A 27,262-nucleotide genomic window follows, 5' to 3' on the forward strand; every position below is an offset into this window, starting at 1 on the left:
TCTCTCTCTCTCTCTCTCTCCCCTATGGAATCGAAGAGAAAGACTGACAGGACCGAGGAGGGAGCCTCTAGGCATCCCTGGTCCTAGCTGGCTCCCCATGTCCTCTGGGAGCCAGCATTGCTCCCCCAAGCAGAGAGCTGCTTTTAATAGCAGCTCCCTGCTTGCAAGAGCAATGTTTTCATCTGTCTTCCCGCATGCGTATTTGCGTGCAGGGAAACAAATGAAAGCTCCGCTTTCTGACAGTGGGATCTGTTTTACAGTTCCCAGTGTTGGAAGGCGGACTTTGTTCGCAGGAGCTGGGCAAGGGGAGTGGTGGTTCCCAGGGCCTTCATTGGCTCCTCGAGGGGGGCCTTGGCCCCCCTCATATGAGCATTGTCTTGGGGAGGTGATGGTCCATGTGGTGGACTCCCTTTTGTTTTTTTCATGTTTGCCCTGGGGAGTTGGTGGTCCCCAGGGCTGCAGTGGGGCTGCACACCACCTCCGCATTGAAACACAATCAAGCCCCGGGGAAGTGCTGGTCCCCAGCACTACCAGGGGGCCCCCACGCATTAAATGAAAAATAAGTCTCAGAGAGGTGATGGTCACTAGACACTGAATAGCCCAGGAGGGGGGCCCTGTGCTCCCCCTTTTTATTTTTTACTTTGCCCCCTGGACCTGGCCCACCCGCTGGTTTAAAAAAAAAAAACAAGTGCAAGAACCCACGCTTGTTTTTTTAAAAAATGTTTGCTGTGAATTTGCTGCAAATTAATTTTTTTTAAAGCTGTTTTTGTGCTGTCAGGTCCCTCTGGGACCCCACCACCAAAGCTAAGGGGTCAGCATGTCTTTATCCTGGCCCCTTTTCTTTTTTTCACATCTATTTGGAGGGACTTGGCTGAAGCCGAGTCCCAAGATGGCTGCCAACATTTCCTGGTTGAAGTGTTGGCAGCTAATCAGAGGAAATGTTTTTTTTGTTTTGCCAATAACTTTGGAACCGGTTGATAAATCTTCACAAAATTTTCAAAACTAGTTCACACCTGAGTTCAGCTGTTGTCTTGAAAGTTTTGGATTGGCTCATCAAGCGGAGGCTGAGAAAAAGTAGGGACCCAAAATGCATTTTCCTCATGCAATTTTCGAAGGGGAATTTAGACACCACTACAGCTCGAACCGCTGGATGGAATTACACTAAATTTGGCAGAAAACTAGCCCTTGGTCCAAATTTTTGTGATTTTGTCTACATCCATTCAGTAGTTTTTTTGAGTAACTAAAGTAAACACAATCTCTAGGCTGGCAGATCCTCCGCAGATCAAACAGATCTCATGCTAAGTTCTGATTGGCTGACAACTGCTGAAGTGTTGGCATCCATTTTGATACTGAGCCAAATCCCCCCCGCAAAAAGCAAAGGGAGCAGGATAGGAATAACCTGACCCCCTAGGCCTGGTGGTGGGCCCAACCTGGGCCAAAAAGCCTTATTTTTTACATGTTTGCGGTGAAAATCGTGGAGAATCTGTAGATCCTCGAAGTTTTTTTTAAAAAAAAAGGCACGGTCTCCTGCGATTGTTTAAACATCCGCCCTCAGATGAGATATATAATAAAACTTATATAATTAAGTTGGAGAATGGGGTCACACAGCCCCCCTCCCCATGGTCTATTTCTGCCCCGGGGACCGCCTCCTCCCTGTGGCAGGCCACAGTTCATTAATGTGTAGGGGGTCGTGCGGACCCCTCCTAAAGCTGTTTCCTGCCCCAGGGACTTCCACCTCTTTGGGGCAACCCCAATCTGAAAAATTGGATGGGGCCACTCCTTGGCCCATTACGGCCCAGGGACCACCTCCTCCATGGGGCCAGGCTAGCTTAGCAAAAAGGGGAGGGGACCATACAGCACTCCTCTAGAGCAATTTACGAACCCAAGGACCACCACCTCCCTAGGGCTATTCCTAATTTTTAATGGAGAGGGATGCTGAGTGGGCCCCCTCCAAGGTCGTATACAACCTCAAGGACCATCCCCTTCCCAGGGCAGGCCCTGCATAAAGAAAGGATAGGACCCCACAGTCCCCCTCCTGGAACCATTAATGACCCTGGGGACTGTCACCCGGCAGGGCCAGCTCCTTATGTCACGAGGTACCCACCCTATGGACATAGTTGTTTGCCATAGCTTGGCGGGAGCTTTGACAGCTCTCACCAAGCGAGAGCAAGCAGTAATTTTGCACCCAACGGGCGGGTGCAGGAAAACTGCTTCTGCTAGCTGGGAGTAGACTTGTCATCTGTTTTCCTGCCCACTGCCCTGCCCCCTCCCCGAGCCTCCTAAGGCCCCAGAGGCCCCATACCTTAGGGTCAGCTGCACTGTGGTATTCCAGAGAACCCACTCCCAGGGCATCATTGTCCTGCCTGCAAGAGCTTGGGCAGGGAATCTTCTTGCTTCCATCCGGGGGGAGCTTAAAAAATGGCACTTCCAGGGGCAGCAGACATTTGTTTCCCTGCCTGCGCTCCTGCGGGCAAAGAAACTTAGATTGCCCCTGCCTAGTGGGAGAAGTGAAAAACACTTGCTCCTAACAAGCAAGAACACTGCCAGGTCTCAAAGCACCCAGGATGGGTGCATGCCGGGTGCCAGTGGGGCCACTGGACCCTTGTGGCTCTCACCACACCACCCAAAGATTTTTGATGTGGGTGCTCTGGGTGAGGACCAGGGCACCCACTTTAGGTCTCGAGCAAGGGGGTCCCTGGGGCCATACAGGCTCGGGGAGCAGGGTCACACATCTCTTCCCTTTACAACCACCCATTAAAATATTAGGTCCCCATAGCCATAAAGGCTCGGGAAGGTGAGACACGCTCCTCCTCCACTTAAAATAAAAAAGACTCCAGGGGATGGGGTCCCCAGAACCTAAAAATGGTCGTGGGGATGGGTTCCCTGAGGCTTGTAAAGTTTTAGAGAGTGGGGGGCTGTACACCCCCCTTCCCAATCGTTAGAACAAAGGATGTCCCAAGTGGGAACCAGGACACAAAAATGAGTAATAAATGAGGAGCAGGAGCCACTCATTTATTATTAATTGCTCCTTAAAGGAACAACCCATAATGTCATGCAAGGGCTTTTTTGTTTATATTTTTTGAGCTTGGTGGTGACTCCAGTATATGAAGGGCCACCACCAAGCCTTTTTAAGCGCTGTGGGGGTCCGAAGGGAGTGCAGCAGCCCCCAGCAACATTTAAAAAAATTGTACATCTCCTGGTTCATGTAACCCAAGAAGAGAATATCATATTTCTTAAAGCTTTCCAAATTTGAACTCTATGCTTTTTAGCTGGAATGCAAGGGCCTCTTCTGGTTTTTTTTTTCCATTACATTTTGTAGGGTAAAAAATTTTAAAAGAAAGACTCAGGGGCATGTTGGTTTTACTTTAAAAAAACAAAAACAAAAGGAAAACAATATGTCTCTAAGGTCCGTATTTATTCTTTTTTAGCGCCGCATTTGCGACGCTTTTTGACGCAAAAACAGCGCAAACCTACAAACTACAATTGTATTTTGCAACTTTGCGTCGCTTTTGCGTAAAAAAATAACGCAAATGCGGCGCTAAAAAAGTAGAAATATGGGCCTAAATCTTTCTTTTAACATTTTTCAGCCCACATAAGCATAAATAAAAACTGTACTAAAAAAGACTCACAGACATGTTGTTTTTAAAGAAAACTTTAATAATCATTTTTATAGACTCACTACGATCAAACAATTATGAATTATTGAAATATTTATCCGAATAAAAACATTAGTGATTTTTGGAGAAAGATGATAGATCTGCTTTATATATTTTGGTGCCCTCATCCTTAAATAAAGCCAATTTTGTTTATATTTTGGTAGTGTAACTCTTTGAAAAAGTCAGGAGGTTTGCCTGAGTGTGGACAGGACCTCATAGTTATCTCAAGTAATTATATAACTCGGGCCCCAAGTTAACTATTACTCACGTCCTCACCATGCCCTGATAATTACCGCACATATGACATCATCTATGAGATAATCTTTGACATAATTGATAGCATGACAGCAAAAGCTGAAATGACATCATTGATGACAAGACTGTGCTGGGCAGGGGTACCAATTATAGTTACCATAGGGCACAAGTTATAGTTACTAAAGGTAACCATAACTGGTGAATTCCAGTTTTTCTTAAGTTTAAAATGTTACGTTGTCACTGAAATTTTCATCTAATTACAATCTTACTTTAACCTTTGTTTTTTCAGTGAATATAGACACAGGCATACAGAGAGGGTTTGGCCAGAAGCAGCAGGAATCAGGTGTGAGAAATGGAAAGAAAGGAGAGAGGGACAGAGATGGGAACTCTACTAAAGGTAGAAATGGCCTCTGGGGAGGAGACAGAGGAAAGAAAGTGAATAGGAGGGAAAAGAGAACAGGGGAGAAAGTTATGGGGAGAAAGGAACGGAGGATAATGGATAAATGAGAAAGGAAAAGAGAAAAGGGTCCAATGGGATAGAAGGTGAAATGGGAAGAGAAAGCAAGGAACAGATGGAAAAAGGGAGAATAGAGGAAAGGATAGAAGCAAATAGAGAAGGGTGGAGAAATAACGATGAATGAAGGGACGGACAGGCAAAAAGAACAGAGGGGGGAGTGCAATGGGAAGGAAGAATGGGGATAAGGATAGAGGGAAGAAATAACACAAAGAAGAAGAGGAGAGTGTGGAGGAAGGGGCAGAGTGAAGAAAGACGAGTGTGAAAGGACTGATGGGTGTTAGGTGAAGAGAGGAGAGAGAGGCAGAAATAAAGCATGGTATGGAGAAAAGGATAGAAGGGTTAGAGGGTCTGAGAAGGAAAACGGGATGAAGGAGAAAGAGAAGAGCTGAGGGGTAGATGAAGCAGAGACAGTGGAGTGGGTCAGAGGCGAAGGATGGAAGTCGTCTACTAACAGGGAATAACAAAGAGAGAGGGTGGATGTGTGAGGGGGAGTGAGGAGAGGACAGATGTGCAGGGGAGGAGTGAGTAGGGGTGGATGGGCGAGGGTAGGAGTGAGGAGCGTGCAAGCGTGTGGGGGAGGAGTGAGGAGAGGGCAGACAAGGGGGGGCAGAGTGAAGAGAGAGTGGATGTGCAGGGAGGAGTGAGGAGAGAATGGACGTGCAGGGAAGGAGTGGGAGGAGTGAAAGGGAGGAGTGAGGAAGGGGCAGACCTCCGGGGAGGAGTGAGAGGGCGGACGTGCAGATGAGGAGTGGGAGGAGTGAGAGAGGAGTGAGGAGAGGGCAGACATGCATGGGGAGGAGTGAGGAGCTAGTGGACGTGCGGGGAGGAGTGCAGGGGGAGTGAGGAGCGGGCGGACGTGTGGGGGAGGAGTGCAAGGGGAGTGAGGAGCGGGCGGACGTGTGGGGGAGGAGTGCAAGGGGAGTGAGGAGTGGGCGGACGTGTGGGGGAGGAGTGCAAGGGGAGTGAGGAGTGGGCGGACGTGTGGGGGAGGAGTGCAAGGGGAGTGAGGAGCGGGCGGACGTGTGGGGGAGGAGTGCAAGGGGAGTGAGGAGCGGGCGGACGTGTGGGGGAGGAGTGCAAGGGGAGTGAGGAGCGGGCGGACGTGTGGGGGAGGAGTGCAAGGGGAGTGAGGAGCAGGCGGACGTGTGGGGGAGGAGTGCAAGGGGAGTGAGGAGTGGGCGGACGTGTGGGGGAGGAGTGCAAGGGGAGTGAGGAGTGGGCGGACGTGTGGGGGAGGAGTGCAAGGGGAGTGAGGAGCGGGCGGACGTGTGGGGGAGGAGTGCAAGGGGAGTGAGGAGCGGGCAGACGTGTGGGGGAGGAGTGAGCAGAGAGAGTGCATTAAATCCCATGTGCCCATTTTCTTTGTCTTCTCACAGTACCGTAACCCAGGCAACCCGCTGTCCCACTACGATACCACAGCCGAGGAATTGCTGCTGCAGTGTGGAGGTAATGAAACATTACACCGCTAATCCTGCTCCAGTACAGCGTAGAGGTGGGCAACCCAGAGAATTAAAGGAAAGAGCGGTGTCAACGGTCTATCTTGGCTCTAAGGGACATATTTATGAGAGCATTGCGTCAGATTTGCAGCATGCAAAGTGGCACATGCTCGACTCTGTGCATGGCTTTGAGTGGCCTCATAAATGTGGAATAAGGCAATGCAGTACAAGTCGCTGCATTGCGCTAGTCTGCCCTGGGTAGGTGTTCTATGGGTGTTGCGGTGGGTGTTCCCACGCAACACCCATGAAGTTTGACGCATGCACAGATTTACGCAGCACCCATGAAGTTTGACGCATCCACAGATTTACAAGGCCATGTAAACCTGGGGATGCACCAAAACCTTACACCTCCCCAGGGGAGGTACAATAAAGGGAAATATCTCTATTTCACCTTGTTTTGTCCTCTTTTTATATGTGTTGCATTCTGCAGCAGACATAGAAAGAGGAAAAAGCCTCCCGTGATTGTGATGTACCGGAAGGTGCCCCTTCCTGCACAAAAACAATCCTGCATGCAACGCAGACATCCTTGCACCACGGTGCCTGCGTTGGTGCTAGGCAGCTAAACTGTGCACCAGCGCAGGGGGAACGGCAACAATGCACCGTATTGCGTAGATACAGCGCACTCCTGTCTCTTTCCTTTGGTGCAGGGCAGCGCAGCGAGGTGAATTGGCTGCTGCTACGAGTAAAGTTAGACTTTTGGCCTAAGGTTAGACTTTTGGCCTAAGGTTAGACTTTTGGTCTAAGTTTACCTGTGTCAATCGGACCCTCTTTTTTCGCTCTCTTTTTTAGATTCTTTTTATCTTCTCCGCCCCACTCAACCTCTTTCTGACTCACCCACTTTACATCTTTCCCTCACTTTCTCTGCCTTGTTTTCCTGTATCTTTCTCTCTCACTTTTTTGCCTGACCCCATCTCTCTTTCTTTCTCTTCTCTGACCCCTCTCTCCACTGACTCTGGAACTGGGGGTGTGTGAGGTGCCGCAGCACCCCCAGCGTTTAGATGGAGAATAAACTATGAAGCAGCCCCTTAAAATGTAATATTCTGACAGCTTTTGTTGTGTTTTCAAAGAGAGCCTGCCGCACACCCCTTGTACCCTTTATAGCCTAGCGCCCCTAAACATTGCTCCAGTACCCCTGGATCTCTGGCCTCTTTACATCTTGCCCCTACTTCCAGCGAATCAGTGAGATACAAAAACAAACACTCCTCTGGGGCTAACACACACCGGCAGGAGAACTCTAGAGGGGCCATGTCTGCGCAGGATGAGAAGCAAAGCAGGCCCTGCATTGTGTCTTCCTGTGTCACACGCCTTCCAAGTGTTTGATAGACGTCTGCAGACCGGGGGGGGCTCCAAAGTGGGAGCCGAGGAGGATCTGGACAGGGACACGGACTTTTTGCATTTTGAGAACCCCAAAATAAAGTGCTTAAGACCGCAGCTCCGCTCGTTTTTGGCCCGAGAGTCCTAGAGGACCTCGGGCCGAGCCAGATACGTGGTTCAAGCCTTTAGTGACTCCCCGAAGGCTACTGTGGCGGTGATGCAACCTGCACCCTCATCCTGTAGAGAGATAAAGGCACCCTGTACCCCAAACTCTGCCGCAGTGAGCGGTAATGTCATGCTGCACCCCCAAGCTATTTCACTGCAGAAGTAACGACACTGTGCACTTCAAACCCTGCTGCAGTGCAGAGGTAAGGCCACTTGTGCCCCTCACCATGGTGCAGTGCAGAGGTAAGGTCACTTGTGCCCCTCACCATGGTGCAGTGCAGAGGTAAGGCCACTTGTGCCCCTCACCATGGTGCAGTGCAGAGGTAAGGTCACTTGTGCCCCTCACCATGGTGCAGTGCAGAGGTAAGGTCACTTGTGCCCCTCACCATGGTGCAGTGCAGAGGTAAGGCCACTTGTGCCCCTCACCATGGTGCAGTGCAGAGGTAAGGCCACTTGTGCCCCTCACCATGGTGCAGTGCAGAGGTAAGGCCACTTGTGCCCCTCACCATGGTGCAGTGCAGAGGTAAGGTCACTTGTGCCCCTCACTATGGTGCAGTGCAGAGGTAAGGCCACTTGTGCCCCTCACCATGGTGCAGTGCAGAGGTAAGGCCACTTGTGCCCCTCACCATGGTGCAGTGCTGCCTTGTACCCCTAAACCTTGCTGCACTGTGAAGGTAACCAACCCTGAAATGCTAACACTGCTCCAGTGTGAAGGTGAACCAACCCAGAACTGTCACCGTGTGACGGTAAAACCAACCCTAATCTGTCAACACCGCCACAGTGTGACGATAAAACGAACCCTAAACTGCTAACAATGCTGCAGTGTGAAGGTAAACCAAACTTAAACTTCTAACAATGCTACAGTGTGAAGGTAAGCCAACTGTGAACTGTTAACACTGTCACAGTGTGACGGGAAAACCAACCCTAAATTGCTAACAATGATGCAGTGTGAAAGTACGTCAACTGCGAACTGCTAACAATGCTGCAGTGTGATGATAAAACCAACGCTAAATTGCTAACACTGCCACAGTGTGACGATAAAACCAACCCTAAACTGCTAACAATGCTGCAGTGTGAAGATAAGCCAACCTTGAACTGCTAACACAGCTACAGTGTGAAGGTAAACCAAACCTGGACTGCTAACAATGCTGCAGTGTGACGGTAAAACCAACGCTAAACTGCTAACACTGCCACAGTGTGACGGTAAAACCAATGTTAAACTGCTAACACTGCCACAGTGTGATGGTAAAACCAATGTTAAACTGCTAACACTGCCACAGTGTGACGGTAAAACCAATGCTAAACTGCTAACACTGCCACAGTGTGACGGTAAAACCAACGCTAAACTGCTAACACTGCCACAGTGTGAAGGTAAACCAAACCTGGACTGCTAACAATGCTGCAGTGTGACGGTAAAACCAACGCTAAACTGCTAACACTGCCACAGTGTGACGGTAAAACCAATGTTAAACTGCTAACACTGCCACAGTGTGACGATAAAACCAATGCTAAACTGCTAACACTGCCACAGTGTGACGGTAAAACCAACGCTAAACTGCTAACACTGCCACAGTGTGACGGTAAAACCAACGCTAAACTGCTAACACTGCCACAGTGTGACGGTAAAACCAACGTTAAACTGCGAACACTGCCACAGTGTGACGGTAAAACCAATGCTAAACTGCGAACACTGCCACAGTGTGACGATAAAACCAATGTTAAACTGCGAACACTGCCACAGTGTGACGATAAAACCAACCCTAACCTGCTAACAATGCTGCACTGTGAAGGTAAACCAAACCTAAACTGCTAACATTGCTGCAGTGTGAAGGTAAACCAACCCTGAAATGCTAACACTGCTCCAGTGTGAAGGTAAACCAACCGTGAACTGCTAACACTGCCAAAGGGTGAAGGTAAACGAACCCTGAACTGCTAACAATGCTGCAGTGTGAAGGTAAACCAACCTTGAACTGCTAACACTGCTACAGTGCGAAGGTAAAACCAACCCTGAACTGCTAACACTGCCATAGTGTGAAGGTAAAACCAACTGTGAACTGCTAACCCTGCTGCAGTGTGAAGGTAAACCAACCCTGAACTGCTAACACTGTTGCAGTGTGAAGGTAAACCAACCCTGAACTGCTAACAATGCTGCAGTGTGAAGGTAAAGGCACCTTAAAACGCTAACCTTGCTACAGTGCGAAGTTAAAGACACCCTAAACCCCTAACCCTTTTCCACTGTGAAGGTAATGCCATCCTGAACTGCAAATCCTGCTGCTATGTGAAGGTAAAATCACCATAAACCGATAACACTGCTGGAGTGTGAGGGTAAATTCACCATTTACTTCTACTGAAGAATGAGTTTAGGTATAGACCATGGGATTAGAATATTTACAGTCACCTCTTTCTCCTCCATTGAAGCTGTTTCCCTTTATAGTGGTGACTTGAGACTTTTGTCAGCCGAGCTGCAGACAGAAGAGGCCCATAAGGAACCCCTCCCCGCAGTGCTTAATTTAAGCCGGAGGTTTCTGGTGCTCGGCACCTGCACTTAATCATCAACACAGGCACTTACGAGAGTCTGCCACATGGTGGTGCTGTTTGTGTAATTTAGAAACGAGCAGAAGAACAGTTTATTAATCCAATAGACATTGAAAGGACTAATATCTGCCGCCCAGGCCGTTCTTACACCATCGGGAGGCTTGAAAAGTCTGGATTGTGACACCTGCATGAGTGTGAGGTCAGTAGTTGTGTTAATGTTGTCATTGGCAGTGCAGGCCAGGCCAAAGGGTGCTTCAAGCGGCAGTGGTCTCACCAGGGCCCTGGCACTTTTTCTTTTTAATAAGCTAAGCATTGCCGCCCCCGCTGTATCTGCTGAAGCGGGGTTCAGGGCGCCCCTGTCTCCAGCTGCAAGAGTGTTAGAAGGTGTGATCCTTGCATAGGAGGGGCTACGAGGGTCTGATACCTGTTCCTGGGTGGGTTTGAAATAATCATTTTTATTATCTTCTCTGAACACAGGAAAGATAGACATGTTTGTGGCTGGCTCTGGGACCGGTGGCACAATCACGGGCAATGGGCGGAAGCTGAAGGAGAAGTGCCCAGGCTGTAGGGTGAGTGTGCCTGACGCCAGGCACTGTGCAGTGTCCGGGAGGTGACATTGTCTCACTGCAAACTATCCAAAGTGTGAGATGTGCGGCCAGTGCAGAGGCCTTGAGTTATGTAGTGCCAGGTGTGAGATGTGCGGCCAGTCCAGAGGCCTTGATGTGTCTGATGTCAGGTGTGAGATCAGCGGCCAGTCCAGAGGCCTTGAGGTGTCTGATGTCAGGTGTGAGATCAGCGGCCAGTCCAGAGGCCTTGAGGTGTCTGATGTCAGGTGTGAGATGTGCGGCCAGTGCAGAGGCCTTGAGTTATGTAGTGCCAGGTGTGAGATGTGCGGCCAGTCCAGAGGCCTTGAGGTGTCTGATGTCACGTGTGAGATCAGCGGCCAGTCCAGAGGCCTTGAGGTGTCTGATGTCAGGTGTGAGATGTGCGGCCAGTCCAGAGGCCTTGAGGTGTCTGATGTCAGGTGTGAGATGTGCGGCCAGTCCAGAGGCCTTGAGGTGTCTGATGTCAGGTGTGAGATGTGCAGCCAGTCCAGAGGCCTTGAGGTGTCTGATGTCAGGTGTGAGATCAGCGGCCAGTCCAGAGGCCTTGAGGTGTCTGATGTCAGGTGTGAGATCAGCGGCCAGTCCAGAGGCCTTGAGGTGTCTGATGTCAGGAGTGAGATGTGCAGCCAGTCCAGAGGCCTTGAGGTGTCTGATGGCAGGTGTGAGATGTGCAGCCAGTCCAGAGGCCTTGAGGTGTCTGATGGCAGGTGTGAGATGTGCAGCCAGTCCAGAGGCCTTGAGGTGTCTGATGTGAGGTGTGAGATGTGCAGCCAGTCCAGAGGCCTTGAGGTGTCTGATGTCAGGTGTGAGATAAGCGGCCAGTCCAGAGGCCTTGAGGTGTCTGATGTCAGGAGTGAGATGTGCAGCCAGTCCAGAGGCCTTGAGGTGTCTGATGGCAGGTGTGAGATGTGCAGCCAGTCCAGAGGCCTTGAGGTGTCTGATGGCAGGTGTGAGATGTGCAGCCAGTCCAGAGGCCTTGAGGTGTCTGATGTGAGGTGTGAGATGTGCAGCCAGTCGAGAGGCCTTGAGTTATGTAGTGCCAGGTGTGAGATGTGCAGCCAGTCCAGAGGCCTTCATGTGTCTGATGTCAGGTGTGAGATGTGCAGCCAGTCCAGAGGCCTTGAGGTGTCTGATGTGAGGTGTGAGATGTGCAGCCAGTCCAAAGGCCTTGAGTTATGTAGTGCCAGGTGTGAGATGTGCGGCCAGTCCAGAGGCCTTGAGGTGTCTGATGCCAGGTGTGAGATGTGCGGCCAGTCCAGAGGCCTTGAGGTGTCTGATGTCAGGTGTGAGATCAGCGGCCAGTCCAGAGGCCTTGAGGTGTCTGATGTCAGGTGTGAGATCAGCGGCCAGTCCAGAGGCCTTGAGGTGTCTGATGTCAGGAGTGAGATGTGCAGCCAGTCCAGAGGCCTTGAGGTGTCTGATGTGAGGTGTGAGATGTGCAGCCAGTTCAGAGGCCTTGAGTTATGTAGCGTCAGGTGTGAGATGTGCAGCCAGTCCAGAGGCCTTGAGGTGTCTGATGTCAGGAGTGAGATGTGCAGCCAGTCCAGAGGCCTTGAGGTGTCTGATGGCAGGTGTGAGATGTGCAGCCAGTCCAGAGGCCTTGAGGTGTCTGATGGCAGGTGTGAGATGTGCAGCCAGTCCAGAGGCCTTGAGGTGTCTGATGTGAGGTGTGAGATGTGCAGCCAGTCCAGAGGCCTTGAGGTGTCTGATGTCAGGTGTGAGATAAGCGGCCAGTCCAGAGGCCTTGAGGTGTCTGATGTCAGGAGTGAGATGTGCAGCCAGTCCAGAGGCCTTGAGGTGTCTGATGGCAGGTGTGAGATGTGCAGCCAGTCCAGAGGCCTTGAGGTGTCTGATGGCAGGTGTGAGATGTGCAGCCAGTCCAGAGGCCTTGAGGTGTCTGATGTGAGGTGTGAGATGTGCAGCCAGTCGAGAGGCCTTGAGTTATGTAGTTCCAGGTGTGAGATGTGCAGCCAGTCCAGAGGCCTTCATGTGTCTGATGTCAGGTGTGAGATGTGCAGCCAGTCCAGAGGCCTTGAGGTGTCTGATGTGAGGTGTGAGATGTGCAGCCAGTCCAAAGGCCTTGAGTTATGTAGTGCCAGGTGTGAGATGTGCGGCCAGTCCAGAGGCCTTGAGGTGTCTGATGCCAGGTGTGAGATGTGCGGCCAGTCCAGAGGCCTTGAGGTGTCTGATGTCAGGTGTGAGATCAGCGGCCAGTCCAGAGGCCTTGAGGTGTCTGATGTCAGGTGTGAGATCAGCGGCCAGTCCAGTGGCCTTGAGGTGTCTGATGTCAGGTGTGAGATCAGCGGCCAGTCCAGAGGCCTTGAGGTGTCTGATGGCAGGTGTGAGATGTGCGGCCAGACCAGAGACCTTGAGGTGTCTGATGTCAGGTGTGAGATGTGCGGCCAGTCCAGAGGCATTGAGGTGTCTGATGTCAGGTGTGAGATGTGCAGCCAGTCCAGAGGCCTTGAGGTGTCTGATGTCAGGAGTGAGATGTGCAGCCAGTCCAGAGGCCTTGAGGTGTCTGATGTGAGGTGTGAGATGTGCAGCCAGTTCAGAGGCCTTGAGTTATGTAGTGCCAGGTGTGAGATGTGCAGCCAGTCCAGAGGCCTTGATGTGTCTGATGTCAGGTGTGAGATGTGCAGCCAGTCCAGAGGCCTTGAGGTGTCTGATGTCAGGTGTGAGATGTGCAGACAGTCCAGAGGCCTTGAGGTGTCTGATGTCAGGTGTGAGATCAGCGGCCAGTCCAGAGGCCTTGAGGTGTCTGATGTCAGGTGTGAGATGTGCGGCCAGTCCAGAGGCCTTGAGGTGTCTGATGTCAGGAGTGAGATGTGCAGCCAGTCCAGAGGCCTTGAGGTGTCTGATGTCAGGTGTGAGATGTGCGGCCAGTCCAGAGGCCTTGAGGTGTCTGATGGCAGGTGTGAGATGTGCAGCCAGTCCAGAGGCCTTGAGGTGTCTGATGTGAGGTGTGAGATGTGCAGCCAGTCCAGAGGCCTTGAGTTATGTAGTGCCAGGTGTGAGATGTGCAGCCAGTCCAGAGGCCTTGATGTGTCTGATGTCAGGTGTGAGATGTGCAGCCAGTCCAGAGGCCTTGAGGTGTCTGATGTCAGGTGTGAGATGTGCAGACAGTCCAGAGGCCTTGAGGTGTCTGATGTCAGGTGTGAGATGTGCAGACAGTCCAGAGGCCTTGAGGTGTCTGATGTCAGGTGTGAGATCAGCGGCCAGTCCAGAGACCTTGAGGTGTCTGATGTCAGGTGTGAGATGTGCGGCCAGTCCAGAGGCCTTGAGGTGTCTGATGTCAGGTGTGAGATGTGCAGACAGTCCAGAGGCCTTGAGGTGTCTGATGTCAGGAGTGAGATGTGCAGCCAGTCCAGAGGCCTTGAGGTGTCTGATGTGAGGTGTGAGATGTGCAGCCAGTCCAGAGGCCTTGAGTTATGTAGTGCCAGGTGTGAGATGTGCAGCCAGTCCAGAGGCCTTGATGTGTCTGATGTCAGGTGTGAGATGTGCAGCCAGTCCAGAGGCCTTGAGGTGTCTGATGTCAGGTGTGAGATGTGCAGACAGTCCAGAGGCCTTGAGGTGTCTGATGTCAGGTGTGAGATGTGCAGTCAGTCCAAAGGCCTTGAGTTATGTAGTGCCAGGTGTGAGATGTGCAGCCAGTCCAGAGGCCTTCATGTGTCTGATGTCAGGTGTGAGATGTGCAGCCAGTCCAGAGGCCTTGAGGTGTCTGATGTGAGGTGTGAGATGTGCAGCCACTCCAAAGGCCTTGAGTTATGTAGTGCCAGGTGTGAGATGTGCGGCCAGTCCAGAGGCCTTGAGGTGTCTGATGCCAGGTGTGAGATGTGCGTCCAGTCCAGAGGCCTTGAGGTGTCTGATGTCAGGTGTGAGATCAGCGGCCAGTCCAGAGGCCTTGAGGTGTCTGATGTCAGGTGTGAGATCAGCGGCCAGTCCAGAGGCCTTGAGGTGTCTGATGGCAGGTGTGAGATGTGCGGCCAGTCCAGAGACCTTGAGGTGTCTGATGTCAGGTGTGAGATGTGCGGCCAGTCCAGAGGCCTTGAGGTGTCTGATGTCAGGTGTGAGATGTGCAGCCAGTCCAGAGGCCTTGAGGTGTCTGATGTCAGGAGTGAGATGTGCAGCCAGTCCAGAGGCCTTGAGGTGTCTGATGTGAGGTGTGAGATGTGCAGCCAGTTCAGAGGCCTTGAGTTATGTAGTGCCAGGTGTGAGATGTGCAGCCAGTCCAGAGGCCTTGATGTGTCTGATGTCAGGTGTGAGATGTGCAGCCAGTCCAGAGGCCTTGAGGTGTCTGATGTCAGGTGTGAGATGTGCAGACAGTCCAGAGGCCTTGAGGTGTCTGATGTCAGGTGTGAGATCAGCGGCCAGTCCAGAGGCCTTGAGGTGTCTGATGTCAGGTGTGAGATGTGCGGCCAGTCCAGAGGCCTTGAGGTGTCTGATGTCAGGAGTGAGATGTGCAGCCAGTCCAGAGGCCTTGAGGTGTCTGATGTCAGGTGTGAGATGTGCGGCCAGTCCAGAGGCCTTGAGGTGTCTGATGGCAGGTGTGAGATGTGCAGCCAGTCCAGAGGCGTTGAGGTGTCTGATGTGAGGTGTGAGATGTGCAGCCAGTCCAGAGGCCTTGAGTTATGTAGTGCCAGGTGTGAGATGTGCAGCCAGTCCAGAGGCCTTGATGTGTCTGATGTCAGGTGTGAGATGTGCAGCCAGTCCAGAGGCCTTGAGGTGTCTGATCTCAGGTGTGAGATGTGCAGACAGTCCAGAGGCCTTGAGGTGTCTGATGTCAGGTGTGAGATGTGGAGACAGTCCAGAGGCCTTGAGGTGTCTGATGTCAGGTGTGAGATCAGCGGCCAGTCCAGAGACCTTGAGGTGTCTGATGTCAGGTGTGAGATGTGCGGCCAGTCCAGAGGCCTTGAGGTGTCTGATGTCAGGTGTGAGATGTGCAGCCAGTCCAGAGGCCTTGAGGTGTCTGATGTCAGGAGTGAGATGTGCAGCCAGTCCAGAGGCCTTGAGGTGTCTGATGTCAGGAGTGAGATGTGCAGCCAGTCCAGAGGCCTTGAGGTGTCTGATGGCAGGTGTGAGATGTGCAGCCAGTCCAGAGGCCTTGAGGTGTCTGATGGCAGGTGTGAGATGTGCAGCCAGTCCAGAGGCCTTGAGGTGTCTGATGGCAGGTGTGAGATGTGCAGCCAGTCCAGAGGCCTTGAGGTGTCTGATGTGAGGTGTGAGATGTGCAGCCAGTCGAGAGGCCTTGAGTTATGTAGTGCCAGGTGTGAGATGTGCAGCCAGTCCAGAGGCCTTCATGTGTCTGATGTCAGGTGTGAGATGTGCAGCCAGTCCAGAGGCCTTGAGGTGTCTGATGTGAGGTGTGAGATGTGCAGCCAGTTCAAAGGCCTTGAGTTATGTAGTGCCAGGTGTGAGATGTGCAGCCAGTCCAGAGGCCTTGATGTGTCTGATGTCAGGTGTGAGATGTGCAGCCAGTCCAGAGGCCTTGAGGTGTCTGATGTCAGGTGTGAGATGTGCAGACAGTCCAGAGGCCTTGAGGTGTCTGATGTCAGGTGTGAGATCAGCGGCCAGTCCAGAGGCCTTGAGGTGTCTGATGTCAGGTGTAAGATGTGCGGCCAGTCCAGAGGCCTTGAGGTGTCTGATGTCAGGAGTGAGATGTGCAGCCAGTCCAGAGGCCTTGAGGTGTCTGATGTCAGGTGTGAGATGTGCGGCCAGTCCAGAGGCCTTGAGGTGTCTGATGGCAGGTGTGAGATGTGCAGCCAGTCCAGAGGCCTTGAGGTGTCTGATGTGAGGTGTGAGATGTGCAGCCAGTCCAGAGGCCTTGAGTTATGTAGTGCCAGGTGTGAGATGTGCAGCCAGTCCAGAGGCCTTGATGTGTCTGATGTCAGGTGTGAGATGTGCAGCCAGTCCAGAGGCCTTGAGGTGTCTGATGTCAGGTGTGAGATGTGCAGACAGTCCAGAGGCCTTGAGGTGTCTGATGTCAGGTGTGAGATGTGCAGACAGTCCAGAGGCCTTGAGGTGTCTGATGTCAGGTGTGAGATCAGCGGCCAGTCCAGAGACCTTGAGGTGTCTGATGTCAGGTGTGAGATGTGCGGCCAGTCCAGAGGCCTTGAGGTGTCTGATGTCAGGTGTGAGATGTGCAGCCAGTCCAGAGGCCTTGAGGTGTCTGATGTCAGGAGTGAGATGTGCAGCCAGTCCAGAGGCCTTGAGGTGTCTGATGTGAGGTGTGAGATGTGCAGCCAGTCCAGAGGCCTTGAGTTATGTAGTGCCAGGTGTGAGATGTGCAGCCAGTCCAGAGGCCTTGATGTGTCTGATGTCAGGTGTGAGATGTGCAGCCAGTCCAGAGGCCTTGAGGTGTCTGATGTCAGGTGTGAGATGTGCAGACAGTCCAGAGGCCTTAAGGTGTCTGATGTCAGGTGTGAGATGTGCAGACAGTCCAGAGGCCTTGAGGTGTCTGATGTCAGGAGTGAGATGTGCAGCCAGTCCAGAGGCCTTGAGGTGTCTGATGTGAGGTGTGAGATGTGCAGCCAGTTCAGAGGCCTTGAGTTATGTAGTGCCAGGTGTGAGATGTGCAGCCAGTCCAGAGGCCTTGATGTGTCTGATGTCAGGTGTGAGATGTGCAGCCAGTCCAGAGGCCTTGAGGTGTCTGATGTGAGGTGTGAGATGTGCAGACAGTCCAGAGGCCTTGAGGTGTCTGATGTCAGGTGTGAGATCAGCGGCCAGTCCAGAGGCCTTGAGGTGTCTGATGTCAGGTGTGAGATGTGCGGCCAGTCCAGAGGCCTTGAGGTGTCTGATGTCAGGAGTGAGATGTGCAGCCAGTCCAGAGGCCTTGAGGTGTCTGATGTCAGGTGTGAGATGTGCGGCCAGTCCCGAGGCCTTGAGGTGTCTGATGGCAGGTGTGAGATGTGCAGCCAGTCCAGAGGCCTTGAGGTGTCTGATGTGAGGTGTGAGATGTGCAGCCAGTCCAGAGGCCTTGAGTTATGTAGTGCCAGGTGTGAGATGTGCAGCCAGTCCAGAGGCCTTGATGTGTCTGATGTCAGGTGTGAGATGTGCAGCCAGTCCAGAGGCCTTGAGGTGTCTGATGTCAGGTGTGAGATGTGCAGACAGTCCAGAGGCCTTGAGGTGTCTGATGTCAGGTGTGAGATGTGCAGACAGTCCAGAGGCCTTGAGGTGTCTGATGTCAGGTGTGAGATGTGCAGCCAGTCCAGAGGCCTTGAGGTGTCTGATGTCAGGAGTGAGATGTGCAGCCAGTCCAGAGGCCTTGAGGTGTCTGATGTGAGGTGTGAGATGTGCAGCCAGTCCAGAGGCCTTGAGGTGTCTGATGTGAGGTGTGAGATGTGCAGCCAGTCCAGAGGCCTTGAGTTATGTAGTGCCAGGTGTGAGATGTGCATCCAGTCCAGAGGCCTTGATGTGTCTGATGTCAGGTGTGAGATGTGCAGCCAGTCCAGAGGCCTTGAGGTGTCTGATGTCAGGTGTGAGATGTGCAGACAGTCCAGAGGCCTTGAGGTGTCTGATGTCAGGTATGAGATGTGCAGTCAGTCCAAAGGCCTTGAGTTATGTAGTGCCAGGTGTGAGATGTGCAGCCAGTCCAGAGGCCTTCATGTGTCTGATGTCAGGTGTGAGATGTGCAGCCAGTCCAGAGGCCTTGAGGTGTCTGATGTGAGGTGTGAGATGTGCAGCCAGTCCAAAGGCCTTGAGTTATGTAGTGCCAGGTGTGAGATGTGCGGCCAGTCCAGAGGCCTTGAGGTGTCTGATGCCAGGTGTGAGATGTGCAGACAGTCCAGAGGCCTTGAGGTGTCTGATGTCAGGAGTGAGATGTGCAGCCAGTCCAGAGGCCTTGAGGTGTCTGATGTGAGGTGTGAGATGTGCAGCCAGTTCAGAGGCCTTGAGTTATGTAGTGCCAGGTGTGAGATGTGCAGCCAGTCCAGAGGCCTTGATGTGTCTGATGTCAGGTGTGAGATGTGCAGCCAGTCCAGAGGCCTTGAGGTGTCTGATCTCAGGTGTGAGATGTGCAGACAGTCCAGAGGCCTTGAGGTGTCTGATGTCAGGTGTGAGATCAGCGGCCAGTCCAGAGGCCTTGAGGTGTCTGATGTCAGGTGTGAGATGTGCGGCCAGTCCAGAGGCCTTGAGGTGTCTGATGTCAGGAGTGAGATGTGCAGCCAGTCCAGAGGCCTTGAGGTGTCTGATGTCAGGTGTGAGATGTGCGGCCAGTCCCGAGGCCTTGAGGTGTCTGATGGCAGGTGTGAGATGTGCAGCCAGTCCAGAGGCCTTGAGGTGTCTGATGTGAGGTGTGAGATGTGCAGCCAGTCCAGAGGCCTTGAGTTATGTAGTGCCAGGTGTGAGATGTGCATCCAGTCCAGAGGCCTTGATGTGTCTGATGTCAGGTGTGAGATGTGCAGCCAGTCCAGAGGCCTTGAGGTGTCTGATGTCAGGTGTGAGATGTGCAGACAGTCCAGAGGCCTTGAGGTGTCTGATGTCAGGTGTGAGATGTGCAGACAGTCCAGAGGCCTTGAGGTGTCTGATGTCAGGTGTGAGATGTGCGGCCAGTCCAGAGGCCTTGAGGTGTCTGATGTCAGGAGTGAGATGTGCAGCCAGTCCAGAGGCCTTGAGGTGTCTGATGTCAGGTGTGAGATGTGCGGCCAGTCCAGAGGCCTTGAGGTGTCTGATGGCAGGTGTGAGATGTGCAGCCAGTCCAGAGGCCTTGAGGTGTCTGATGTGAGGTGTGAGATGTGCAGCCAGTCCAGAGGCCTTGAGTTATGTAGTGCCAGGTGTGAGATGTGCAGCCAGTCCAGAGGCCTTGATGTGTCTGATGTCAGGTGTGAGATGTGCAGCCAGTCCAGAGGCCTTGAGGTGTCTGATGTCAGGTGTGAGATGTGCAGACAGTCCAGAGGCCTTGAGGTGTCTGATGTCAGGTGTGAGATGTGCAGACAGTCCAGAGGCCTTGAGGTGTCTGATGTCAGGTGTGAGATCAGCGGCCAGTCCAGAGACCTTGAGGTGTCTGATGTCAGGTGTGAGATGTGCGGCCAGTCCAGAGGCCTTGAGGTGTCTGATGTCAGGTGTGAGATGTGCAGCCAGTCCAGAGGCCTTGAGGTGTCTGATGTCAGGAGTGAGATGTGCAGCCAGTCCAGAGGCCTTGAGGTGTCTGATGTGAGGTGTGAGATGTGCAGCCAGTCCAGAGGCCTTGAGTTATGTAGTGCCAGGTGTGAGATGTGCAGCCAGTCCAGAGGCCTTGATGTGTCTGATGTCAGGTGTGAGATGTGCAGCCAGTCCAGAGGCCTTGAGGTGTCTGATGTCAGGTGTGAGATGTGCAGACAGTCCAGAGGCCTTGAGGTGTCTGATGTCAGGTGTGAGATGTGCAGACAGTCCAGAGGCCTTGAGGTGTCTGATGTCAGGAGTGAGATGTGCAGCCAGTCCAGAGGCCTTGAGGTGTCTGATGTGAGGTGTGAGATGTGCAGCCAGTTCAGAGGCCTTGAGTTATGTAGTGCCAGGTGTGAGATGTGCAGCCAGTCCAGAGGCCTTGATGTGTCTGATGTCAGGTGTGAGATGTGCAGCCAGTCCAGAGGCCTTGAGGTGTCTGATGTCAGGTGTGAGATGTGCAGACAGTCCAGAGGCCTTGAGGTGTCTGATGTCAGGTGTGAGATCAGCGGCCAGTCCAGAGGACTTGAGGTGTCTGATGTCAGGTGTGAGATGTGCGGCCAGTCCAGAGGCCTTGAGGTGTCTGATGTCAGGAGTAAGATGTGCAGCCAGTCCAGAGGCCTTGAGGTGTCTGATGTCAGGTGTGAGATGTGCGGCCAGTCCCGAGGCCTTGAGGTGTCTGATGGCAGGTGTGAGATGTGCAGCCAGTCCAGAGGCCTTGAGGTGTCTGATGTGAGGTGTGAGATGTGCAGCCAGTCCAGAGGCCTTGAGTTATGTAGTGCCAGGTGTGAGATGTGCAGCCAGTCCAGAGGCCTTGATGTGTCTGATGTCAGGTGTGAGATGTGCAGCCAGTCCAGAGGCCTTGAGGTGTCTGATGTCAGGTGTGAGATGTGCAGACAGTCCAGAGGCCTTGAGGTGTCTGATGTCAGGTGTGAGATGTGCAGACAGTCCAGAGGCCTTGAGGTGTCTGATGTCAGGTGTGAGATCAGCGGCCAGTCCAGAGACCTTGAGGTGTCTGATGTCAGGTGTGAGATGTGCGGCCAGTCCAGAGGCCTTGAGGTGTCTGATGTCAGGTGTGAGATGTGCAGCCAGTCCAGAGGCCTTGAGGTGTCTGATGTCAGGAGTGAGATGTGCAGCCAGTCCAGAGGCCTTGAGGTGTCTGATGTGAGGTGTGAGATGTGCAGCCAGTCCAGAGGCCTTGAGTTATGTAGTGCCAGGTGTGAGATGTGCATCCAGTCCAGAGGCCTTGATGTGTCTGATGTCAGGTGTGAGATGTGCAGCCAGTCCAGAGGCCTTGAGGTGTCTGATGTCAGGTGTGAGAAGTGCAGACAGTCCAGAGGGCTTGAGGTGTCTGATGTCAGGTGTGAGATGTGCAGTCAGTCCAAAGGCCTTGAGTTATGTAGTGCCAGGTGTGAGATGTGCAGCCAGTCCAGAGGCCTTCATGTGTCTGATGTCAGGTGTGAGATGTGCAGCCAGTCCAGAGGCCTTGAGGTGTCTGATGTGAGGTGTGAGATGTGCAGCCAGTCCAAAGGCCTTGAGTTATGTAGTGCCAGGTGTGAGATGTGCGGCCAGTCCCTGAGGCCTTGAGGTGTCTGATGCCAGGTGTGAGATGTGCAGACAGTCCAGAGGCCTTGAGGTGTCTGATGTCAGGAGTGAGATGTGCAGCCAGTCCAGAGGCCTTGAGGTGTCTGATGTGAGGTGTGAGATGTGCAGCCAGTTCAGAGGCCTTGAGTTATGTAGTGCCAGGTGTGAGATGTGCAGCCAGTCCAGAGGCCTTGATGTGTCTGATGTCAGGTGTGAGATGTGCAGCCAGTCCAGAGGCCTTGAGGTGTCTGATGTCAGGTGTGAGATGTGCAGACAGTCCAGAGGCCTTGAGGTGTCTGATGTCAGGTGTGAGATCAGCGGCCAGTCCAGAGGCCTTGAGGTGTCTGATGTCAGGTGTGAGATGTGCGGCCAGTCCAGAGGCCTTGAGGTGTCTTATGTCAGGAGTGAGATGTGCAGCCAGTCCAGAGGCCTTGAGGTGTCTGATGTCAGGTGTGAGATGTGCGGCCAGTCCCGAGGCCTTGAGGTGTCTGATGGCAGGTGTGAGATGTGCAGCCAGTCCAGAGGCCTTGAGGTGTCTGATGTGAGGTGTGAGATGTGCAGCCAGTCCAGAGGCCTTGAGTTATGTAGTGCCAGGTGTGAGATGTGCAGCCAGTCCAGAGGCCTTGATGTGTCTGATGTCAGAGAAGAGATGTGCAGCCAGTCCAGAGGCCTTGAGGTGTCTGATGTCAGGTGTGAGATGTGCAGACAGTCCAGAGGCCTTGAGGTGTCTGATGTCAGGTGTGAGATGTGCAGACAGTCCAGAGGCCTTGAGGTGTCTGATGTCAGGTGTGAGATCAGCGGCCAGTCCAGAGACCTTGAGGTGTCTGATGTCAGATGTGAGATGTGCGGCCAGTCCAGAGGCCTTGAGGTGTCTGATGTCAGGTGTGAGATGTGCAGCCAGTCCAGAGGCCTTGATGTGTCTGATGTCAGGTGTGAGATGTGCAGCCAGTCCAGAGGCCTTGAGGTGTCTGATGTGAGGTGTGAGATGTGCAGCCAGTCCAGAGGCCTTGAGTTATGTAGTGCCAGGTGTGAGATGTGCAGCCAGTCCAGAGGCCTTGATGTGTCTGATGTCAGGTGTGAGATGTGCAGCCAGTCCAGAGGCCTTGAGGTGTCTGATGTCAGGTGTGAGATGTGCAGACAGTCCAGAGGCCTTGAGGTGTCTGATGTCAGGTGTGAGATGTGCAGTCAGTCCAAAGGCCTTGAGTTATGTAGTGCCAGGTGTGAGATGTGCAGCCAGTCCAGAGGCCTTCATGTGTCTGATGTCAGGTGTGAGATGTGCAGCCAGTCCAGAGGCCTTGAGGTGTCTGATGTGAGGTGTGAGATGTGCAGCCAGTCCAAAGGCCTTGAGTTATGTAGTGCCAGGTGTGAGATGTGCGGCCAGTCCAGAGGCCTTGAGGTGTCTGATGCCAGGTGTGAGATGTGCGGCCAGTCCAGAGGACTTGAGGTGTCTGATGTCAGGTGTGAGATGTGCGGCCAGTCCAGAGGCCTTGAGGTGTCTGATGTCAGGTGTGAGATCAGCGGCCAGTCCAGAGGCCTTGAGGTGTCTGATGTCAGGTGTGAGATCAGCGGCCAGTCCAGAGGCCTTGAGGTGTCTGATGGCAGGTGTGAGATGTGCGGCCAGTCCAGAGACCTTGAGGTGTCTGATGTCAGGTGTGAGATGTGCGGCCAGTCCAGAGGCCTTGAGGTGTCTGATGTCAGGTGTGAGATGTGCAGCCAGTCCAGAGGCCTTGAGGTGTCTGATGTCAGGAGTGAGATGTGCAGCCAGTCCAGAGGCCTTGAGGTGTCTGATGTGAGGTGTGAGATGTGCAGCCAGTTCAGAGGCCTTGAGTTATGTAGTGCCAGGTGTGAGATGTGCAGCCAGTCCAGAGGCCTTGATGTGTCTGATGTCAGGTGTGAGATGTGCAGACAGTCCAGAGGCCTTGAGGTGTCTGATGTCAGGTGTGAGATCAGCGGCCAGTCCAGAGGCCTTGAGGTGTCTGATGTCAGGTGTGAGATGTGCGGCAAGTCCAGAGGCCTTGAGGTGTCTGATGTCAGGAGTGAGATGTGCAGCCAGTCCAGAGGCCTTGAGGTGTCTGATGTCAGGTGTGAGATGTGCGGCCAGTCCAGAGGCCTTGAGGTGTCTGATGGCAGGTGTGAGATGTGCAGCCAGTCCAGAGGCCTTGAGGTGTCTGATGTGAGGTGTGAGATGTGCAGCCAGTCCAGAGGCCTTGAGTTATGTAGTGCCAGGTGTGAGATGTGCAGCCAGTCCAGAGGCCTTGATGTGTCTGATGTCAGGTGTGAGATGTGCAGACAGTCCAGAGGCCTTGAGGTGTCTGATGTCAGGTGTGAGATCAGCGGCCAGTCCAGAGACCTTGAGGTGTCTGATGTCAGGTGTGAGATAAGCGGCCAGTCCAGAGGCCTTGAGGTGTCTGATGTCAGGTGTGAGATGTGCAGCCAGTCCAGAGGCCTTGAGGTGTCTGATGTCAGGAGTGAGATGTGCAGCCAGGCCAGAGGCCTTGAGGTGTCTGATGTGAGGTGTGAGATGTGCAGCCAGTCCAGAGGCCTTGAGTTATGTAGTGCCAGGTGTGAGATGTGCAGCCAGTCCAGAGGCCTTGATGTGTCTGATGTCAGGTGTGAGATGTGCAGCCAGTCCAGAGGCCTTGAGGTGTCTGATGTCAGGTGTGAGATGTGCAGACAGTCCAGAGGCCTTGAGGTGTCTGATGTCAGGTGTGAGATCAGCGGCCAGTCCAGAGGCCTTGAGGTGTCTGATGTCAGGTGTGAGATGTGCGGCCAGTCCAGAGGCCTTGAGGTGTCTGATGTCAGGAGTGAGATGTGCAGCCAGTCCAGAGGCCTTGAGGTGTCTGATGTCAGGTGTGAGATGTGCGGCCAGTCCAGAGGCCTTGAGGTGTCTGATGGCAGGTGTGAGATGTGCAGCCAGTCCAGAGGCCTTGAGGGGTCTGATGTGAGGTGTGAGATGTGCAGCCAGTCCAGAGGCCTTGAGTTATGTAGTGCCAGGTGTGAGATGTGCAGCCAGTCCAGAGGCCTTGATGTGTCTGATGTCAGGTGTGAGATGTGCAGCCAGTCCAGAGGCCTTGAGGTGTCTGATGTCAGGTGTGAGATCAGCGGCCAGTCCAGAGGCCTTGAGGTGTCTGATGTCAGGTGTGAGATCAGCGGCCAGTCCAGAGGCCTTGAGGTGTCTGATGTCAGGTGTGAGATGTGCGGCCAGTCCAGAGGCCTTGAGGTGTCTGATGTCAGGTGTGAGATGTGCGGCCAGTCCAGAGGCCTTGAGGTGTCTGATGTCAGGAGTGAGATGTGCAGCCAGTCCAGAGGCCTTGAGGTGTCTGATGTCAGGTGTGAGATGTGCAGCCAGTCCAGAGGCCTTGAGGTGTCTGATGGCAGGTGTGAGATGTGCAGCCAGTCCAGAGGCCTTGAGGTGTCTGATGTCAGGATTGAGATGTGCAGCCAGTCCAGAGGCCTTGAGGTGTCTGATGTCAGGTGTGAGATGTGCGGCCAGTCCAGAGGCCTTGAGGTGTCTGATGGCAGGTGTGAGATGTGCAGCCAGTCCAGAGGCCTTGAGGTGTCTGATGTGAGGTGTGAGATGTGCAGCCAGTCCAGAGGCCTTGAGTTATGTAGTGCCAGGTGTGAGATGTGCAGCCAGTCCAGAGGCCTTGATGTGTCTGATGTCAGGTGTGAGATGTGCAGCCAGTCCAGAGGCCTTGAGGTGTCTGATGTCAGGTGTGAGATGTGCAGACAGTCCAGAGGCCTTGAGTTATGTAGTGCCAGGTGTGAGATGTGCAGCCAGTCCAGAGGCCTTGATGTGTCTGATGTCAGGTGTGAGATGTGCAGCCAGTCCAGAGGCCTTGAGGTGTCTGATGTCAGGTGTGAGATCAGCGGCCAGTCCAGAGGCCTTGAGGTGTCTGATGTCAGGTGTGAGATCAGCGGCCAGTCCAGAGGCCTTGAGGTGTCTGATGTCAGGTGTGAGATGTGCGGCCAGTCCAGAGGCCTTAAGGTGTCTGATGTCAGTTGTGAGATGTGCGGCCAGTCCAGAGGCCTTGAGGTGTCTGATGTCAGGAGTGAGATGTGCAGCCAGTCCAGAGGCCTTGAGGTGTCTGATGTCAGGTGTGAGATGTGCAGCCAGTCCAGAGGCCTTGAGGTGTCTGATGTCAGGTGTGAGATGTGCAGCCAGTCCATAGGCCTTGAGGTGTCTGATGTCAGGTGTGAGATGTGCAGCCAGTCCAGAGGCCTTGAGTTATGTAGTGCCAGGTGTGAGATGTGCAGCCAGTCCAGAGGCCTTGAGGTGTCTGATGTCAGGTGTGAGATCAGCGGCCAGTCCAGAGGCCTTGAGGTGTCTGATGTCAGGTGTGAGATCAGCGGCCAGTCCAGAGGCCTTGAGGTGTCTGATGGCAGGTGTGAGATGTGCGGCCAGTCCAGAGGCCTTGAGGTGTCTGATGTCAGGAGTGAGATGTGCAGCCAGTCCAGAGGCCTTGAGGTGTCTGATGTCAGGTGTGAGATGTGCAGCCAGTCCAGAGGCCTTGAGGTGTCTGATGGCAGGTGTGAGATGTGCAGCCAGTCCAGAGGCCTTGAGGTGTCTGATGGCAGGTGTGAGATGTGCAGCCAGTCCAGAGGCCTTGAGTTATGTAGTGCCAGGTGTGAGATGTGCAGCCAGTCCAGAGGCCTTGATGTGTCTGATGTCAGGTGTGAGATGTGCAGCCAGTCCAGAGGCCTTGAGGTGTCTGATGTCAGGTGTGAGATGTGCAGACAGTCCAGAGGCCTTGAGTTATGTAGTGCCAGGTGTGAGATGTGCAGCCAGTCCAGAGGCCTTGAGGTGTCTGATGTCAGGTGTGAGATGTGCAGCCAGTCCAGAGGCCTTGAGGTGTCTGATGTCAGGTGTGAGATGTGCAGCCAGTCCAAAGGCCTTGAGTTATGTAGTGCCAGGTGTGAGATGTGCAGCCAGTCCAGAGGCCTTGAGGTGTCTGATGTCAGGTGTGAGATGTGCAGCCAGTCCAGAGGCCTTGAGGTGTCTGATGTCAGGTGTGAGATGTGCAGCCAGTCCAGAGGCCTTGAGTTATGTAGCGTCAGGTGTGAGATGTGCAGCCAGTCCTAAGGCCTTGAGGTGTCTGATGTTAGGTGTGAGATGTGCAGCCAGTCCAGAGACCTTGAGGTGTCTGATGTCAGGTGTGAGATAAGCGGACAGTCCAGAGGCCTTGAGGTGTCTGATGTCAGGTGTGAGATGTGCGGCCAGTCCAGAGGCCTTGAGGTGTCTGATGTCAGGTGTGAGATGTGTGGCCAGTCCAGAGGCCTTGAGGTGTCTGATGTCAGGAGTGAGATGTGCAGCCAGTCCAGAGGCCTTGAGGTGTCTGATGTCAGGTGTGAGATGTGCAGCCTGTCCAGAGGCCTTGAGGTGTCTGATGGCAGGTGTGAGATGTGCAGCCAGTCCAGAGGCCTTGAGGTGTCTGATGTGAGGTGTGAGATGTGCAGCCAGTCCAGAGGCCTTGAGTTATGTAGTGCCAGGTGTGAGATGTGCAGCCAGTCCAGAGGCCTTCATGTGTCTGATGTCAGGTGTGAGATGTGCAGCCAGTCCAGAGGCCTTGAGGTGTCTGATGTCAGGTGTGAGATGTGCAGACAGTCCAGAGGCCTTGAGTTATGTAGTGCCAGGTGTGAGATGTGCAGCCAGTCCAGAGGCCTTGAGGTGTCTGATGTCAGGTGTGAGATGTGCAGCCAGTCCAGAGGCCTTGAGGTGTCTGATGTCAGGTGTGAGATGTGCAGCCAGTCCAAAGGCCTTGAGTTATGTAGTGCCAGGTGTGAGATGTGCAGCCAGTCCAGAGGCCTTGAGGTGTCTGATGTCAGGTGTGAGATGTGCGGCCAGTCCAGAGGCCTTGAGGTGTCTGATGGCAGGTGTGAGATGTGCAGCCAGTCCAGAGGCCTTGAGGTGTCTGATGTGAGGTGTGAGATGTGCAGCCAGTCCAGAGGCCTTGAGTTATGTAGTGCCAGGTGTGAGATGTGCAGCCAGTCCAGATG

General features: G+C 53.4%; 1 protein-coding gene across 1 annotated transcript in view; it reads left to right on the top strand.

Annotated features, from left to right (window-relative positions):
• LOC138248933 (cystathionine beta-synthase-like) overlaps positions 1–27,262 on the top strand; it is a 151,501-nt gene that overhangs the window by 82,428 nt on the left and 41,811 nt on the right. The window contains exons 7-8 of the mRNA XM_069202963.1: positions 5,805–5,874; positions 10,416–10,507. Of these exons, the coding sequence (XP_069059064.1) occupies positions 5,805–5,874; positions 10,416–10,507 (162 nt within the window). The remainder of the gene's footprint in view (positions 1–5,804; positions 5,875–10,415; positions 10,508–27,262) is intronic.

Source organism: Pleurodeles waltl, chromosome 8 (assembly GCF_031143425.1).
Source record: "Pleurodeles waltl isolate 20211129_DDA chromosome 8, aPleWal1.hap1.20221129, whole genome shotgun sequence".
Lineage (NCBI taxonomy): Eukaryota > Metazoa > Chordata > Amphibia > Caudata > Salamandridae > Pleurodeles > Pleurodeles waltl.